Here is a 17,629-nt window from a genome sequence, read left to right on the forward strand (position 1 = left end):
AACACTTTACGGTAAGGGTACATGAATTATGAATTCATGCATAATTAATTCATGATTTGTGCATTACTTCATTCCTTTATATCTTATGAATCATCAGGAATTGACACGAGTAGCCTCTCATTCATGACCTCATGCATGAACAACACATCAACTAAAGCATTAGGTAAGGTGGGTACATCGTTACGCACAAGTTGTGTTCAAATCAGAATTTGTGCAGTTTTTTGCAGAAAAATAAATAATCATAATGATGTGCCCACGTACCTAATGCTTTAGTTGTGTTGTTCATTTATGAGGTCACGAATGACAGACTTTGTTGTCAATTCCTGATGATTCACACACACATTGTTAAAATCATACGCTGGATGCTTTATTAGTCTTTCTACATGGGTTTAGTTAATGATCGGGCTATAATAAGACAGGGACATTTTAGCGTTTTAAGACTCGGGACACGCAACTCAGAATCGGGACTGTCCCTGGTCGGGGCAGATGGTAAATCGCTATTTCTAAACCACTAACAAGGCTCAAAATATCACCACACTTCAACGGTAACATAATGAGAGTCCCTACATGTAAACCGAAGCATTGAGAACTTTATAAATGTACAGACAGGGCGCCATCTTGGAAAACAGTCATGAGCAGTCGAACGACGAACGGCGTGCAACCAGTAACATAGCTCAAACACAGCGTTCGTAAGTCCCAGCCTTCAGCTCCCCAGTGGCGTTACAGTAGTGGTTGGGTATTGTCTCTCTTTTTCACCCCCTCCTGATTCTGTCACGCACACAGGAGCACCTGAGGGCGGAGAGGATTCATAAAGATCCGAACAGGGTGAGAAATGGTAAAGGGGAAAGCTAAAGATTCTGGTGTAACAAGTGTTTCTATGGCCTTTTATTCCTGAGTGTTTGATGCTTTGTTGCTTCACGTCTCAGCTAAGGGCTGGAGCGGGTGACGCCACCTCTGGGCAACCTGCTGCCTCCCAGTTCGCTGTGTCACTGTGGCTGACAAAATGATGACTGAGGCTTACATGCGTACGGTGTAGCCACTGATCTCATTCTGCTGAGGTCACCATCGACTACAGCCTTGATGATGACAAGTACCACATTTCCCAGGTGGCAGCTCTCTTCCTTCTCGGCAGCGGGATGTGAAGGGTAACTGTGTCTTCTGTGTTATGCCTTGTACATCGTCTCCATTTTATGACTGTAGATTCCAATTATAAAGTACATGCCAGGCTCTGTGTGTGTGTGTGTGTGTGTGTGTGTGTGCAGATTATTCCACTGATGCTTAAACACATTTTGAGGAGGTGAGGAGAGGGTTCCCTCTTCATCACACAGCCTTTTATTTCTCCTGACCTGTGCTGAACCGTGACGGGAGCTGCTGTGTGACCGTCATCTTGAACAGCACAATAAACTAAAAAAAAATATCAATACACTTCTGCTTTTGATTTTCACACATATGTATATTCACACAATATTAACTCAAGATTTCAGAGACCATTCACAAGAAAGCAATTGAAAACATAAAGAGCAATGCAGGTGATGTGTCCACTGTTGGGGCCATTGGAATGCTGAGCAGGACAAGTGACAAGATAACTCAATCATCATGTTCATTTGTCACATGAAATCATACGGGGTACAATTCCAGTGAAATGTTATCCCATCAGCTCCTTCAACTTGTGCATGATTCATCATAAAGCCGTCAGATCGGCACACAGAAAAAGAGTCACCTGGGTGAATGGCGCCAGCACTCCAGGATCCAGCTAACGTTAAAGCTCCCATATTGTAAAAAGTGAGCAGGTGGAGGTGAATATAAATACTGTGAAAGTATCAAAATGCCCAATCCACAGAGAAATGCACACAGCCTGTATTCAGAAACTGTGCCGTCAGGACTACAACTATACTATATATATATATATATATATATATATATATATAGGTAGAAAGTGCCGTTACAGTCAATCCCCGGCTGCAGTGATGGTGCAGAGCATCCCTTGAGCACAGATGCTGAAGACCCGGAAACACTGACCAATCAGAGCAGACTGGGCTTTTTCAGGAGGGGGGTCTTAAAGAGACAGGCGCTAAAACGGAGCGTTTCAGACAGAGGGTGAATACAGGTATATTCAGACAGACAGTATGAGAAAAAAATAATGTGTTTTTTGAAAATTAAAGCATGCAAACATGTTCTAGTAGAAACACAAAATATAAGTATAAACTGAAAATGAGCAGAATATGGGAGCTTTAAGTCCCAGCAAAAGGACACCACAGCCCCTAACATCCCACTGCAAACCGACAGAGGTACGGAGGCCAGCTAACCATCCGACACACAGCCAGGATACCCAGCAGAGAAGATCACAGTCGGTGTTCAATTCCTCCACGCTTCCTCCTTCCTTCCTTGTAACCAACCAACACATCACTAAAGTCGTATTGGCTATGACATTCCTTAAAGTGAGAGTTTAAAAAAAAAAAAAAAAAAACAAACTGTACATCACCGAGTCAGTTTGCTGACTTCACGACTTTTCTAGGCTCTTTAGGCACTTAACACATGCAGCAGAACAGTTTTGTACCGACAGGAGCCATTGTTTTCAGATACCTAGCATCTACCTTATACTATGTTTCAGCATTTGCCATTATCGTATCATTGCCAGACAGCAGTTACCTAAAGCGTAAGAAGGACTTTACAGATAATCCAAGCATCACATTTACCAATAGCTGGTCTATCTGAAATTGTATTTGTAAGTGTCAGCCCTCAGCCGTCGCAGCATGCATGGGTGAAACACTGGCAACTCCTGGAGAACCTACATACACTTTCTGTGTTCCTGTCTGGAACTTTATTCCTTAGCAAAAGGCACTCAAAAGCATTCTCTATGTATACCTGCTCGATCCATTGATTATCGTGAACGTGAATGATCATTGATCAGGTTGAAGATGACGATGGCAATGTTGAATAATTCAGGCAATGAGCACAGCAGAGTGCTTTGTAGCCGATGCATCAGCATTTATAAATTTAGATTCCAGGAGCAAAGCAAGTCAAAGTCACAGTCTAAATGCTAATGCAGTGTGTGTGTGTGTGTGTGTGTGTGTGTGTGTGTGTGTGTGTGTGTGTGTGTGTGTGTTTTGTGTGCTTAGTAAGTCACAGAAGGTCTGACCTGCCTGAGGGCGGCATTCATGGCTCGCTGTGAAAGATATGGGGGTGGCACTGCCGCACAGCCGGAGAGGATACGCTGTCTGAGGTCTGAGATGGAGAGAGGATGGAGGGGAGAGAGAGAGAGAGAGAGAGAGAGAAATATATATCCACATATATACATGCAGCTGGGAAGCGCCTGGTAGAGAGAGAGGGAAGAGAAGGAGTGAGGAGAGGAGAGGAAGGGAGGGAGATAAGCGCCTTAGAGGGTGGCAAAGATAACGACAGATAGGGAAAGTAGCATGGACGGCGAAAGTGAGTGAGCGCGACAGACACAGGAAGAGAAAGAGAGAGAAATAGAGGAGGCGAGAGGCTGGATTTAATAAATTAGATCAGGCGCCTGGCCGGTTTCCTAGCAACTCAGACAAGAGGAGCCTGGTCTGGCCTGGTCTGTGCTCCAGAGTAAAGGTCTTTCTGCTCGGCCTTCATTCCTGCCCCTCCTCCTCTGCTCACTCATATCAGCGGTGACACAATCAGTGTCCAGTCTGTCCTGAGTATAATTAAAGACAGAGACATGTGAAATGGGGCCGGAAACAGGCCTGCTTGTTCACTCCAAACACAATCTCTCTGTATTCTCTGACTCAGTATTATGAGCATTTGATACACTACTTATTCATGATTTGACAGTACAGTGCACCCCAAAATCTATGCTTGTATGTTACCGTGGTTTCTGTAATGACCAACAACCACTTTTCCTTGATAATGAGTGGAACCAAAATATAATAAGTCAAAATTAGTTTATAAGTTTATGTTTTATACATGTAATGCACTGCATAACTGTGGTGCACAATTCATTGTTTTGAACATCTACTTGATTACAGTATATCTCACTTTGCGGAGTATATTTGTCATATCTTGATATAAAATATTTTTGTTCAGGCCTATCCAGCTATACTATTTGAACTGGAATTGTAATATTTATGTCAAACTGCTGGACTCAAAAACAACACTAGTTAACCATTGTGTGTGTTAAGTGTAAGCTTCAACAGGGAGTTTTAGTATATCTAAAGATTTAAGTGAATAGTTTAACATATTGAACATATATTGACAACAGCCTAGCCTTTTTTTTGTGTGTGTTACTAAAGCCTTTCCCAATGTTCTTTCCCTAAACCCAACCTTGGCGTGACGTTGTTCTCACGATAGTACGGCACGTTCTCGCGATAGCACGCCACGTGGTGTGTATGTTTACATCCGCTGTATACAGCGTAGACATACACGCGGATGATAACACGGCATTTGGCTTTAGGAAGGTGGCGTGTATGTTTACGCAAAGTCATGATGCCACGTTGCACCTCCAAATCCAGGACAGTTGGCCTTCTGTGGAGGGGAGTAACCCTAGGAGCACCTTTAAGAAACTGAGCAATAAGGTCGCAACAACCCACTTCGAAGGCTGCCACAGACTTACACACTTCCAAAATTTGCACTATCCCCAATGATAGGAATATGATGCCCTACCAAGAGCCTGGGTCTGTCCGAGGTTTCTTCCTAAAGGGAGTTTTTCCTTGCCACTGTCGCATTTACGAACTTATGCATGCTCTTGGGGGAATCACTGGAATTGTTGGGTCTTTGTAAATTACAGAGTGTGGTCTAGACCTACTCTATCTGTAAAGTGTCCTGAGATAACTCTTGTTATGATTTGATACTATAAATAAAATTTAATTGAAATGAATTAATTGATGCCGCCCTTGCTAACCAAAGCCCCCCGCGGGGGTCAGTCCCTGTATAAATGGATTATGAAGGGTAGAGAGAGTCCAGACATGATAGAGAACTGCATGATACAGAAGCTGTTCAATAGCTGTCTGTTGGAGAAGCTTTTTGCCATAACCCAGCAAAACAGACTCTTTCTAAATGACTGGAACAGCAGCACTCTGTCCAATGGCTCCAAACACAGTGGCAGCTCCCTGCTGCTCCTCCACACATAGAGCAGTGGGCTTCGTTTGGACCTGATTTTTGATGATGGAGCACCTCCCATCTGCTTTAACTGCGACTGGAGGACTGTTAGAAAACTCCAGCTCCTGTAATCAATCCTGTGACTCATCAGTGGGATATTGTGTCAGTGGAGTGAGTCACAGGTGTGTAGCGGCCTCACCCTGCCATGATGTGTTTAACGCTCTCATGTCAGAGGAATGATGGCATTACTGGAGCTTTATAATGTGTACCCTGAGGTGTGCTGCAAGTTAATTACTTGAAATCCAGCTAATACCACTGATAAACCACCCAAGAAAGCTCTGATTGTTCTGTCTTAGTGGGTGGGAAGGCTGCAAATAAATTCTCAAGATGAGGCAGACACATTGCATGATATAATATTCTCATACAAATGTATGTTTTTCTGAAGAAGTTCCTTAATGAAATGAATCAGATTCCTTCTGTTTCCAAGGCTAATCAACAGCTACTGTAGCTCAGAAACACCAACCTCAACTCCAAACAGCTGAGTGGGACAAACTTCCTCCACCGGCTCCATATGACTCAGAAATACTTTTACATGAGCTTGCATATTTTCCCTGTATCGACCAAAGAGCAGATAGGATGTCTTTTACGATCAATACCCGTGTTAATGTTTGAGGTTGGATGAAACACTCCCTGCTCCACAGCAGCTATCCTCAGACAACCTTTTGGTCATTTGGCAATGTGGAAACATATCTCAAGTTAGTTTCAGATGGCTTTCTCTGCTAATGAAATAAAAAGGTGGAAATGAATGTGAGAGATTAATGCAAAAGAGAGAAGACTCTTCCACAAGCTCCACATCTGCTCATTTACATATGAGTGCTCTCTAGTGGCAGTGAGGGGAAACTACAGTACAGAGGCCCTTTGCTGAACACAAATGCATAGAAATCATTTCTCTCCCTGGCAGAGGGCTGACAGTGGAAGGGAGAGGGGGGGAATTATCGATTTATCTTGCTCCATTTCAATGAAAAGCAAAAGAGGGGCAGAGGCAGAATCAAAGCGTTGCATCGCAGATTAAACATACAACGCAAACACAAGTTAAGCCTACGCTATTCATGTGTGGCAGAAGACAGAGAAGCAAGGGAACCATGATCATACTACAGCTAACAACTATTTATTGGTGTTTACATTTCAGAGGAAGAAGAAAATAATTTGCACAATTCACATTTCTCATTCACATTTGTCAACAATGACCGTTAAGCAACTGATTTAAGAAAGGCAGACAAAATACGAAGACATTGTTCCCTGTGACAAATGATAAGGCTGCTGTGCAGACACAGTATATATCTGGGAAACAGTTACACATCAACGTGACTTTCTTCCTACCACCTCTCTAAACTCGGAGTTTCATGAGCATTTCAATTAGACAATCAACTATGTTCAACTACATATCTTTTTTCTAAACTCGCATCAGAAGAGGTAGACAGGCCTCTCTATTGACCATGTAGAGAGGCTTAGCAGACTGTCCACTGGTTCGTTCATATGTAGATTCTTTTTACATTTACATTGAAACACTGCAGTTCTCCAGTGCTTCAATATTGCACTTAGGTTACCTGAGAGCGACGGATTTAAAAAAAGATTGGAGATCAAGAAAACCTGACTTTTAGTCCATAGTATGGATCTAAAATTATTGGATCTTACACTTCTAATTGATGGACACCCTACCTGAGATTACCCTGGTGACAAACACAGGCAATATTGTTTTAGACTTCAGAAAGTAGCTTCACAGCCACAGAAGACATCTGGAACTTCTAGGTTTTTCATTTGTCTATATATATATATATATATATATATATATATATATATATATATATATATATATATATATATATATATATATATATATACATATACAGTGGGTACGGAAAGTATTCAGACCCCTTTAAATTTTTCACTCTTTGTTTCATTGCAGCCATTTCTTAAAATCAAAAAAGTTCATTTTATTTCTCATTAATGTACACTCAGCACCCCATCTTGACAGAAAAAAACAGAAATGTAGAAATTTTTGCAAATTCATTAAAAAAGAAAAACTGAAATATCACATGGTCATAAGTATTCAGACCCTTTGCTGCGACACTCATATTTAACTCACATGCTGTCCATTTCTTCTGATCCTCCTTGAGATGGTTCTACTCCTTCATTGGAGTCCTGCTGTGTTTAAGTAAACTGATTGGACTTGATTAGGAAAGGCACACACCTGTCCATATAAGACCTTACAGCTCACAGTGCATGTCAGAGCAAATGAGAATCATGAGGTCGAAGGAACTGCCCAAGGAGCTCAGAGACAGAATTCTGGGGGGTCTGAATACTTTCCATATATACATATATATATACTGTGTGTATATATATATATATATATATATATATATATATATATATACTGTGTGTATGATATATATATATATATATATATATATATATATATACATATACTGTGTGTATGTATATATATATATATATATATATATATATACTGTGTGTATATATATATATATATATATATATATATATATATATATATATATATATATATACATATATATATATATATGAACAAATCATGTTGCTTTTCTGGATGTAGACAGAAGCACGATAGACAGTAGAGAGTCCAGCTGCACAGATTACATGACAATGTTCCAGTTGAGATTAGCAATAAAAACCAACTTCAATTGGCATTTCTCTAAAATGCATCGAAAGGATTTAGTGGGCTGGCTGCCCCCACTGACGCAGAGCTGAACACAGTCGGGGAGTCACCAACACCCTGGCCAAAGCTCAGGAGGCGCGTTCATAACAGCCATGGGCACTATGTGCACGGGACGTCCCGACGTACGGGTCCCAGGACTGCATCCTGGCATCTTGTGAATGTGCGAGGGGCTAGTCAACTTCAACTAGCATTTCACTAAAATGCATCTAATGATACTTTTCAGGCTTAATATTTATCTGGGAAAGATTATTAGTGTAAACATCAAAGAAATTGAAACAACTAAAGCAAATCTCATGCATACAATTATACTGTGTAGGTCAGCATCGCTCAGCAGAAAATCAATGGCACCTAGAAAGATGCTTTCACTGAGAATTAAAGTATGCATTGAAATGGTTTAAGATGTTTCCTGTAGACAGCAGTCAGAAAGGCCCTCGGGCAGTGTAAAACAGTACTGTAGGTTTAAGAGCTATGGTCTGGCTTCACATTCATAATACAAGCAAATGAAATCAACTTTAGAGTTAAAAAAAAGAAAAGCCAAAAACAATCAGAGGGGAGAGACGCTATAAAAGAGATTAGTAATGACTGCAGATAAATGTCAAGCTGCTTCCTGGTGCTGATGCAGTGATGTACTGAAGAGTCCACTTCCTGTCTGTGTCAGAACCAGACGGGAAACAACAGACCACAGGTGAAGCTCTGACAGGAAACACCTGACACCTGACACTGGAACGGAGCCGTTTGAATGCAGCGACACTGATTCTGTTTCGCTTTGATATCATTTAAGATGTGACTAAATATAACATCATTATATCATATAAGAAAGGACTTTACTTATATATTGAGTCTTACTGTATTTCTTCACAGAGGATGCAGAAATACAGCTATCTATTGACACAATACATAAAAAGTAACCTCCACACGGCTGCTATGTTCAGTCTGTTGTTGAGTTCAGCTTCAGTCCACTTGGTCACACACCTGCAGGACCGTGTGGTTGAAGTCCTCTGGCTGGTCAGCGTACACGTAGTGTCCGGCTCCGCGGATCGTCTGCGGGACCATCCAAACAGGATCAGTCATCAGTGTTGGACAAGTTACTTCCAAAATGTACTAGTTACTAGTTAGTCATGAGAGTGTCAAGAGAGTGATTAGTTATATTACAATATTACTGTCTCTGAATTGTAATGCTTTACACTACTTTTGCGTTACTTTTGAGTTACTTTCACCAAAATAAAAGCGGAAGTATGACTTGGCAGGTAGCGTGTGAATTTCACTACGGGATCTACAAAGTCTCATCTTTATCCACTATATACATCATAATTTATTCATATTATTTTGTATTATTAATCAGAATCTGCAAAGTAACTAAAGCTATGAAATAAATAGTTAAGTAAATCGTACAATAGCCTACTTGACTCTGAATTGTGCTGGACTAGAAGTAGCCTAATAAGTAGGAGAAAATGAAAACACGGGTACAATATTACCGACATTTTATTAGTAATGTGTTATATTACTGCGTTACAGCAAAAAGGAATACATTACTGTAATTTCATTACTTTTGTAACGCGTTACTCCCATCACTGTCAGGGCCGTTTTACAGTCGCCGCAGCCGAACTGGCGTGCGCGAATGTGACGTCAAAATGACGTAGAGCTCGCTGGCACGCCAGGATTTTGAGTGCGCAACCAGAGGGCGCACCACTCTATTTCTTTTCAGCGGCGAGTGACAAACATTGACATATATAAAATGGACCAACAGATCCCGTTGCTCTGGACGGAGACCAGTGAAGGATATTAGAAGCACTTTTCCGGTGATGGCTGAGCGTTACTGCGCAGCCTCCAACTGAGAGAGACGACGTAGATGTGACGTGAGCAACCTGTCTGAAAGTTGGAAGTCTTCCGGTAGCTGTGCCAAGAGAAATCTCAATCATTCCCAATCTTGCAGAGACGGAGAGCGTAGGTATATGTAAGGAGATAACATAGGCACAGGCTAATTACTGCTTTACTACTACTTACGTTTCTCAACTACTACATTAGTAATTCAACTTAAACAGCTGTACTGTACAGTAATTTCTCTACTGTGTGACAGTAAGTCCCGTTGTTATGACACAATCGTTAGCCTATTTTTATAAAAACGTATACTAAGGAGCCATAACATTAGGTAATGGAGCCTTTTATACATTGTCGTGTTTCTTTAGAAATAAACAATGGACAAATAGAGTCTTTAAACGCTTCAGATGTAAAGTTATTCACTGTCAAAGTGACGCCAAAATGAATGGCAGTCAATGCTAACGCATGCCTCTCTCATAAACTCACTGTGATCTCCACATCGGAGTGTGGCCGGCTCTCCTTGATGCTGCTGCCGGCGCTGCTGTCGATGCTGGAGCGGGAGCCGTAGATGATGGCCATGGGGATCTTGGGCTCAAGCTGGTCCATCCTCTGCAGCATGGGTCTGGTAGCCCAGCCAAAGGAGTTGGTCATATTCTTAAAGGCTGTTTCCCCACTGGAACGGTACAGAAGAAGAACTCACTTAGACAGGGGGACCAGGCATATACGTTCAGCATAAACAAACACAATGGGCCCTATTTTAACAATCTAAGCGCACGGCGTGAAGCGCATGGCGCAGGTGCGTTTAGGGCGTGTCCAAATCTACTTTTGCTAGACGGTGGAAAAAAGGGTCCGTGCACCGGGCGCGTGGTTCAAAAGGGTTGTACTTAGTGTCTTCATTAATTCATAGGTGTGTTTTGGGCGTAACATGCAATAAACCAATCAGAGAGTCATCTCCCATTCCCTTTAAAAGCCAGGTGCGTTTGTAACTTGGCGCATTGCTATTATGATGGAGGATTTGCACCGTAATATTTTTATTTTTGATCTTTTGCATGTTTGTGTGCTGCTGGGCGTCCGTGTGTGTGTGTGTGTGTGTGTGTGTGTGTGTAACAAGCATAGTGTGCGCGCTGTGCATAAGCCTAGGCGCATTTACTAATTTGCTGTTAAAATAACAATGAAATGCTGCGTTATTGACTTTAGACCAGGTTTTTGTTGGTCAATTCACCTGAACACACCTCCCTGTAAGACCAGCACGACCATGGGCGCACAGATGGGCGCAGGTGCATTTGCTATTTACACAACGTGGGCGCTGGACGGGAAATTGACAACTGCGTTGGTCTTAAACTAGCAAAGACACTTGCGTCGGGCTTTGCGCTGCGCTGCGCCGGGTGCAAGATAGGGCCCAATGACTCCCACACACCTGGGGTTTTGCACGTTCAGGTGGTAGATGTACTCGGACACAGTGTTGTCACTGAACATGGAGCAGAACTTCCTCTTGAAGTCGGGTCTCAGGGTCTGGACCAGAGTGGGCCCTGCAGGGGCCACAGAGGGGACGCTCAGGTGTCAAAACCAAGAGACGACGCTGCCTCATTACACTTGAACATGAACAGGAACCACGCTTTAAAGTCTGGACCAAAACATTACAAATCAGCTGTAGTGGAATTCTTCATCCTGGATTTCATTAGTAGTCAAACTAGTTTTCTGTATATTAAAAAAAAATACTTGTCGATGCTCCCAGCTGGGAGAAAAGTTCCCGTACACGGTTCTATTTACCTGCAATAAACATTTATTTAGAAAGCCGACGTTTGGGTCCTTAGAGCTTCATCAGGTGAAACAGGAAGAAGAACAAGGAGCAGACAGATACAGAGCATCAGGCCCACAGCTGGAGCCATTCCACTACAGGTCTTGGACAGCAACTACATCACTTTATATACAAACATTAAATAATACAGCTAAAGTCAAAATAATATCTAAAATCATCTCATCCGAAATAACATTATCAGGCTAATGGTAGATCTCAGGGTAACACCAGAGTCACCTCACACATCTATCTCTCAACTGGGAGTAGCTAACCACAATGCAAAGATTTAAAAGCCATTTACAATCAAATACTAGTAGGATTAATAAATAGGAGAAAACAGTTGATATGAATATAGAAAAATACATTGAATATCAAAATTGAAATACATTCATCTCTGTTTCACCCGATGAAGGTCTAAGGACCAGAACGTTCAGACTGAAGGTGTGTGAGCCTTCACAGTCAACACGCTCTTAGCAAACCATTTTACCACGCCTTGAGTCTTTACACAGCCTTGATTCAACTGTATAGTCAACATTATTATTATTCATTCATTCAGTTGCACATATTTTCAATTCATTTTTCCCTCTGTATGCTACAGAGGGAAACATTTTAGATTTACAGTTTATGATGTTTGATGCTACTCATCTGCTTGGCCCTCTGTCTTGTTGTTCCATCTTACCGAGCGGCCCCACCAGTCTCAGGCCAGCCAGAGGGTTGAAGGGCGTGAACATGGCCCCGAGGGCTTTGATCCACACCGGGATGGGCCGGTCGGCCTCTGCTGTGTCCGGGCGCTCAGGGAAACCCCAGGGCTCCACCAGCACAATGTGCTTCACTCTGCAGGACACAGACGCAGACACAGACGCAGACGCAGATGTACACGCACACGCAGACACACAGGCACACAGACACACAGGCACACAGACACACAGGCACACAGACACACAGGAACAGACACACAGACACACAGACACACAGGAACACACACACAGGCACACAGACACACAGGAACAGACACACAGGAACAGACACACAGGCACACAGACACACAGGCCCACAGACACACAGGAACAGACACACAGACACACAGACACACAGGCACACAGACACACAGGCACACAGGCACACAGGCACACAGACACACAGGCATACAGACACACAGTATGAAATATAATATAATTATTTACAATAACGCCAGGAATGCTACCACCACTGACAAAAAACTGAGCGCATGAAGCAGTCCACTTAGCGCCTGTTTTTAATATCAAAAAGCAAGTTGTGAGCAGAAAAGTTCATTAAACTGGGAGGGAAGGTTGTTGTTTCAGTTTGCCCTCCAGATAACGTGGCTGAGTGCAACCTGTCTTATTGGCTGTAGTGATGTCGCCATGCTCCCAGATCTAAGCGATTACTTTGGTGAATACAATGCAACCAATAGTAATGATGACCAAAGCTATGAAAATAGCAGAATTATACTTTAAGAATGAATAAATACCGGCACAGACACTGGAGGACACGATGGACACGCTGCACACAAACAACCCAAAATCTCCATTACACACCGCCTCTCTCTTTAGGCCATAACATGAACGGTGAGCAGCATTCAGCCTGAATAAGCAAGGACACACATCCCTGATGGAAAGCATGTCGCGGCTGTTTGGAACACTGAGATAACAATAAGAGGACAGGATGAGGCATTTTAGCATTACTCATGAAGGAGGCTGATAAGAGATCTCCCTTGGGGAGAGATACATCAGAGAGGCTGTTTTCACTTTGCTACGACATGGTCGTCCTGTTCCTACACTCATGTTTACACTTAAAGGCAGAACCATCCAGTCACGGTCACTTCTCTCCTTCTGGGCAGGGCCTGCCTCTTTCTTCCTTGGTCTATGAGCAGCCACGATAAAAGGATCACTCTCTCTACTCAAGGTCCACTTTTCTCACTTCTTATGGGACTGTGGACCGCATCACATGGCCTTCTTCAGCAGATTGAACCTGCGGTAACTGATGTTTTGGCAGTGGAAAGTTGTGAACCCAACATTGACATATCTTTGCTGATTTTCAAGTAGGTGTGTATCAGAACAATGTTGATAGTATGTGTAACTGAACTCTGGTAACCTTCCCCACATCTCGCCGCTCACAGGCCAGCAGGAAAACGCCAAGTGACGCGTTTGACGCCAAAGGCGTATATGATGAAATATAAACTAAGATTCTGTTACTGCATTGCCTAGTTCTCGCCTCACATGTTTTCAGAAACACATTGCAGCTCATCGTTTAACTGTAATATGGGATCATTTGTTCCCAGCCGGCCGCCATGTTGCTCTCTGTGACGTGATGTCTGAATGAATGACTCATGCCAAAGATCATTATGTGCTTTTCAATCATCATCACAAAACCCAAACATCCTCTGGGTCCTGCTTCCACAGATGTTTAGAACATCTTAAAGTGAATATTTGTTTTACCTTTCTGTGATAATGATCGCAATATTCATTTTGTCTCCATCACCCCTTCACCAACAATTAAAACGGTGAGCTCCTATAGAAAGTGCATAACAAAAGATGAATCTAATAAATCATCATAACCTGCCATGCTCAACCTCTCAGCTCATATCAAAAGATCAGCACCAAAAAATAAAAGATCCCTTTGAAATGAAAAACAACCCAATCCCACCTGCTGGGGTATCTGATGGCGTAAGACACAGCCAGGTATCCTCCCAGGTTGTGTCCCAGCAGGATCATGGACTCCAGACCCACTTCAGCCCTCCACTGCTCTATAGACTCCACAAACTGGTCCTCTGGCCCCTGGGCGTCTGTGCAGAACTGCGGCCGGCTGCTCCGTCCGAAGCCCAGCAGGTCCATGGCCCAGATGGGCCGGCGCTGGGACAGAGCGTCCAGGTTCTGAGCCCACAGGCCCACGCCTCCTCCGAACCCATGGAGCAGAACCATGGGGGTTCTGTCTTTGACACGGTCACTGCTAAAGGTCAGAGTCCACAGCTGGTTGCCGTTAGCGATGGGGACGTATTGTTTGGAGAAAGCGCTTTCTACACCTGAAAAGAAAGCGAAGAGCAATGAAAGAGAGGAACGTAGAGCTAACCAAGGCCAATGTGTGATTGTTTCTTTCGACTGAAATATGTGTATGTCGTTATTTTCATAGAATAAACTGATGTGACACGCCCTCGTCGCGGCGGAAACGGTCAACTTTGTAACAATCCAGTATGACGTTAGTGATTGTATGGCGATGGTGGCAGTTCCTTCACACTGTACAAATATACTTTACAGTAGAAAGTTGCACCGTGCAATCATTCCTCTCTTCAGCGATGGATGGAAACTAAAAGTTAGAGAAGCTGTCCTTACATCGCAGCATCCTGTCCTCTGCAGTCTGGAGCTGGAGGCTAGAGGTGGGACACCATGACGGCAGCCAGCTGGGGATCCAGCACCACCTACACACACACACACACACACACACACACACACACACACACACACACACACACACACACACACACACACACACACACACACACACACACACACACAAAAACCGAGGAATACAACTTTAAAAGTATATTAAACAGAGCATATAGCAGCCTGAGGACTGAAAGTTAGCATGTATCGTGTTTAAGTGTGTCCCATCTGATCTCAGATCATCGCCAGCTGCTCAGTGTGGTGTGGGGGCTCTGTGTAAAGCAGAGAGGACTCCCCCACCCATAGGAAGGCTCTGTGTAAAGCAGAGAGGACTCCCCCACCCATAGGAAGGCTCTGTGTAAAGCAGAGAGGACTCCATAGGCTTGCTGTGTTTACGTAGTGTGCTCTCCACTGGAGATATAAAGTAAGTCAAATAGCAGACTTTATTTCCAACAGAATGTTACTCATTACATATTAGTTCATCAGGCTGTGAAGCCTCTGTGCGACCATGTGTGGAGACGTCAATATGATAAAGGAAAAGCAGAAGGCCAGCAGACCCCGAAGCTCCACACACACAACTCCATGTTCTCCAGTCACATGGTATCCCCTACGCGTCACACAACCTATATCATCATCATCATCATCATTATAACAATGTCCCGGACCCTGACTGGATCTCTGCCTTACCTGCACCATCACTTACAGTAGAAATCCACAGGTTTAAGCCAAATGAGCCTTTATCATAAACAATATATTATTTAAGTTATTAGTGTGTATTACCTTTTCTGATGTCTGATGTAAGATGATTGTTGTTTATGTGCCGACTCATGTCTGTGGTTTAGACTTAACACCTCGACCAGTACAGATGAGAGGTGTTTCTAATATTTCGTCTACCCCAGAGGCCGACTTTGTCCCTTTAGTAGTAACATGAAATCAGACTTTCCTTCCCAGCAAAAGTGCCCAAGTTTCTGTTTGTTTTTCAATGCCTCCCTCTATTTCTACCCGAGTCTTATTTCACACACTGGATCAGACACTTTATATGGGGGGGGGGGGGATTCCCAGAATCAGTAAAACTATTTCCCAGAGACTAACAAACTGTGGCCTCCTCGCGCTCCCTTATGATATGCACTATTACTGGGCTGCTAACATAGAAAAACACATTTAAACCCCCGAGACTAACTGGTGTAGAGAGTTCCTCCTCCCTGTATGCACTGGTTTGTTCCTCTCTCCCCCAGGTCAAACCCTCTGCTGCTGTCCACTTTAAAGACATGGATACAGACATGTATTAGGAAATACATAACCGTAATGTTTCCACCAGAATCATCATTTGTGTCTGATATGTTTTTTTTTCCCCTCACATAAAAATGTCAATAAACCTATTAAAAACTGTGTGTTCAGCCCGTCAGAGACATACTTACTTGACGGTGGCGTCCACATAGCCCCACACACTGCTGACCAGACTGTGAGCGCCGACAACAGACATCACTCTCTGAACTAACCTGCAGCAGATGGAACAGAAAGCACAGGCAGTAGTTAACAGTCCTGCTGCGGTGCATGATGGGAGCAGCTGACACAAAGGTTCAAACTGACATCTTCTCAAAACATCAGCTGTGGCAGATACTAAACTAAACTTTACTATACTAAACTCACACTGGCGGTGGCCCGGGTTCGATTCTCTGTCTCTGTCTCTCTCTCTCTCTCTCTCTCTGTATCTCTGATCTATCTAATAAAATAAATTAAAACAGCCCAAAAAAAGAAATACTAACTCACACTCTGGGAAAAGGGTCAGAACTACTGTCTTCGACCCAGGATGACAACATGTGTGTACTGTCTTCAGTGTCCTGAGACCAGCGGTGGAGGAAGTATTCTCAGATCCTTTACTTCAGTACAATTACTGTAAAAATGACTCTGTTACAGGTAAAAGTCCTGCAATGAAAATGTTACTTAAGTAAAAGTCTGTAAGTATCATCAGGAAAAGGTAGTTAAAGTATTAAAGGTAAAGAACTCTCCTCCCATTTTAGAAAGTGTAAAGGATCTATTTAATGGTAAAGGTTACCTGGTAAAGGATTTAATGGTCTAATCATTTCAGCTGGACTTGTAGGCCGTTATATTGTTGGCTAGTTTCATTTAGAATAAAACATCAGATTATATAAAGTACATGTGTTTTGTGTACAGAAATCTTAACGTGTAAAGTAACTAGTAACTAAAGCTGAATGTAGTGGAGTAAAAAGTACAATATTTCTCTCTGAAATGTAGCGGAGTAGAAGTAGAAAGTGGCATGAAAAGAACAGACCCAAGTAAAGTACAAGTACCTCAACATTTGGACTGAAGTACAGTACTGGAGTAAACGTACTTAGTTACATTCCACCACTGCCTAGACTCGATCTGGACCATGTCACAGAGTGTTCCCCTTCCTGACTTTTGACAACTTCTTTACCTTTGCAGGTGTGTGACAACAACATGCAGCTACACACACTCGGATATCACATATTGAAACGGACACATTGAATATGAAATGTTCAATATGACATTTTGAATAGGACATGTTGAATATGGCTCATGTACATACTCTACACACAGGGCCGTGAGTTACAGTCTAACTAACTTACTCACCCTGTGTTCGCCGTCACCGCCTGCTCGGCCATTCTGCTTCACACACACTGGCCTGAGACACTCTGACGTAGGGTCAACATGATTGAAGGCGTTTGTTTGTTGATGAAGACAGCTACCCCGAGCGGTGCCTTTACAGCTCTCTTCTCGACGTCGTGGCGCGTCTGTCCCCGCTCGTCGCAG

At 43.0% G+C, this 17,629-nt stretch overlaps 1 protein-coding gene across 4 annotated transcripts; it reads right to left on the reverse strand.

Annotated features, from left to right (window-relative positions):
* Positions 1-7,696: 7,696 nt before the first annotated feature.
* Positions 7,697-17,591, reverse strand: abhd5a (abhydrolase domain containing 5, lysophosphatidic acid acyltransferase a). Of its 4 annotated transcripts, XM_078253654.1 has the most exons (9): positions 17,450-17,590; positions 16,607-16,762; positions 16,255-16,335; positions 14,786-14,871; positions 14,103-14,478; positions 12,118-12,272; positions 11,058-11,169; positions 10,127-10,313; positions 7,697-8,863 (listed from the first exon to the last, which is right to left on the reverse strand). In XM_078253654.1, exons 2-9 carry the CDS (start codon positions 16,654-16,656, stop codon positions 8,774-8,776), a joined length of 1,137 nt encoding a protein of 378 aa, XP_078109780.1. In that variant the 5' UTR covers positions 16,657-16,762; positions 17,450-17,590; the 3' UTR covers positions 7,697-8,773. The 4 variants fall into 4 exon arrangements, with proteins under 4 accessions (XP_078109780.1, XP_078109783.1, XP_078109781.1 ...); XM_078253657.1 differs by lacking the exon at positions 16,607-16,762 and having other exon boundaries at positions 17,450-17,591; XM_078253655.1 differs by lacking the exons at positions 16,607-16,762; positions 17,450-17,590 and adding an exon at positions 17,190-17,422.
* Between the last annotated feature and the right edge of the window lie 38 nt (positions 17,592-17,629).

Source organism: Sander vitreus, chromosome 6, assembly GCF_031162955.1.
Source record: "Sander vitreus isolate 19-12246 chromosome 6, sanVit1, whole genome shotgun sequence".
NCBI classification, from domain to species: domain Eukaryota; kingdom Metazoa; phylum Chordata; class Actinopteri; order Perciformes; family Percidae; genus Sander; species Sander vitreus.

Coding starts and splice junctions, on each gene's coding strand:
- abhd5a (XM_078253654.1), bottom strand. CDS start 16,656: ATGTTGTCATCCTGGGTCGAAGACAGTAGTTCTGACCCTTTTCCCAGA. Junction 16,336..16,606: donor TCTGACCCTTTTCCCAGAGT/GTGAGTTAGTAT, acceptor CATCTGCTGCAG/GTTAGTTCAGAGAGTGATGT. Junction 14,872..16,254: donor TATGTGGACGCCACCGTCAA/GTAAGTATGTCT, acceptor GTGTGTGTGTAG/GTGGTGCTGGATCCCCAGCT.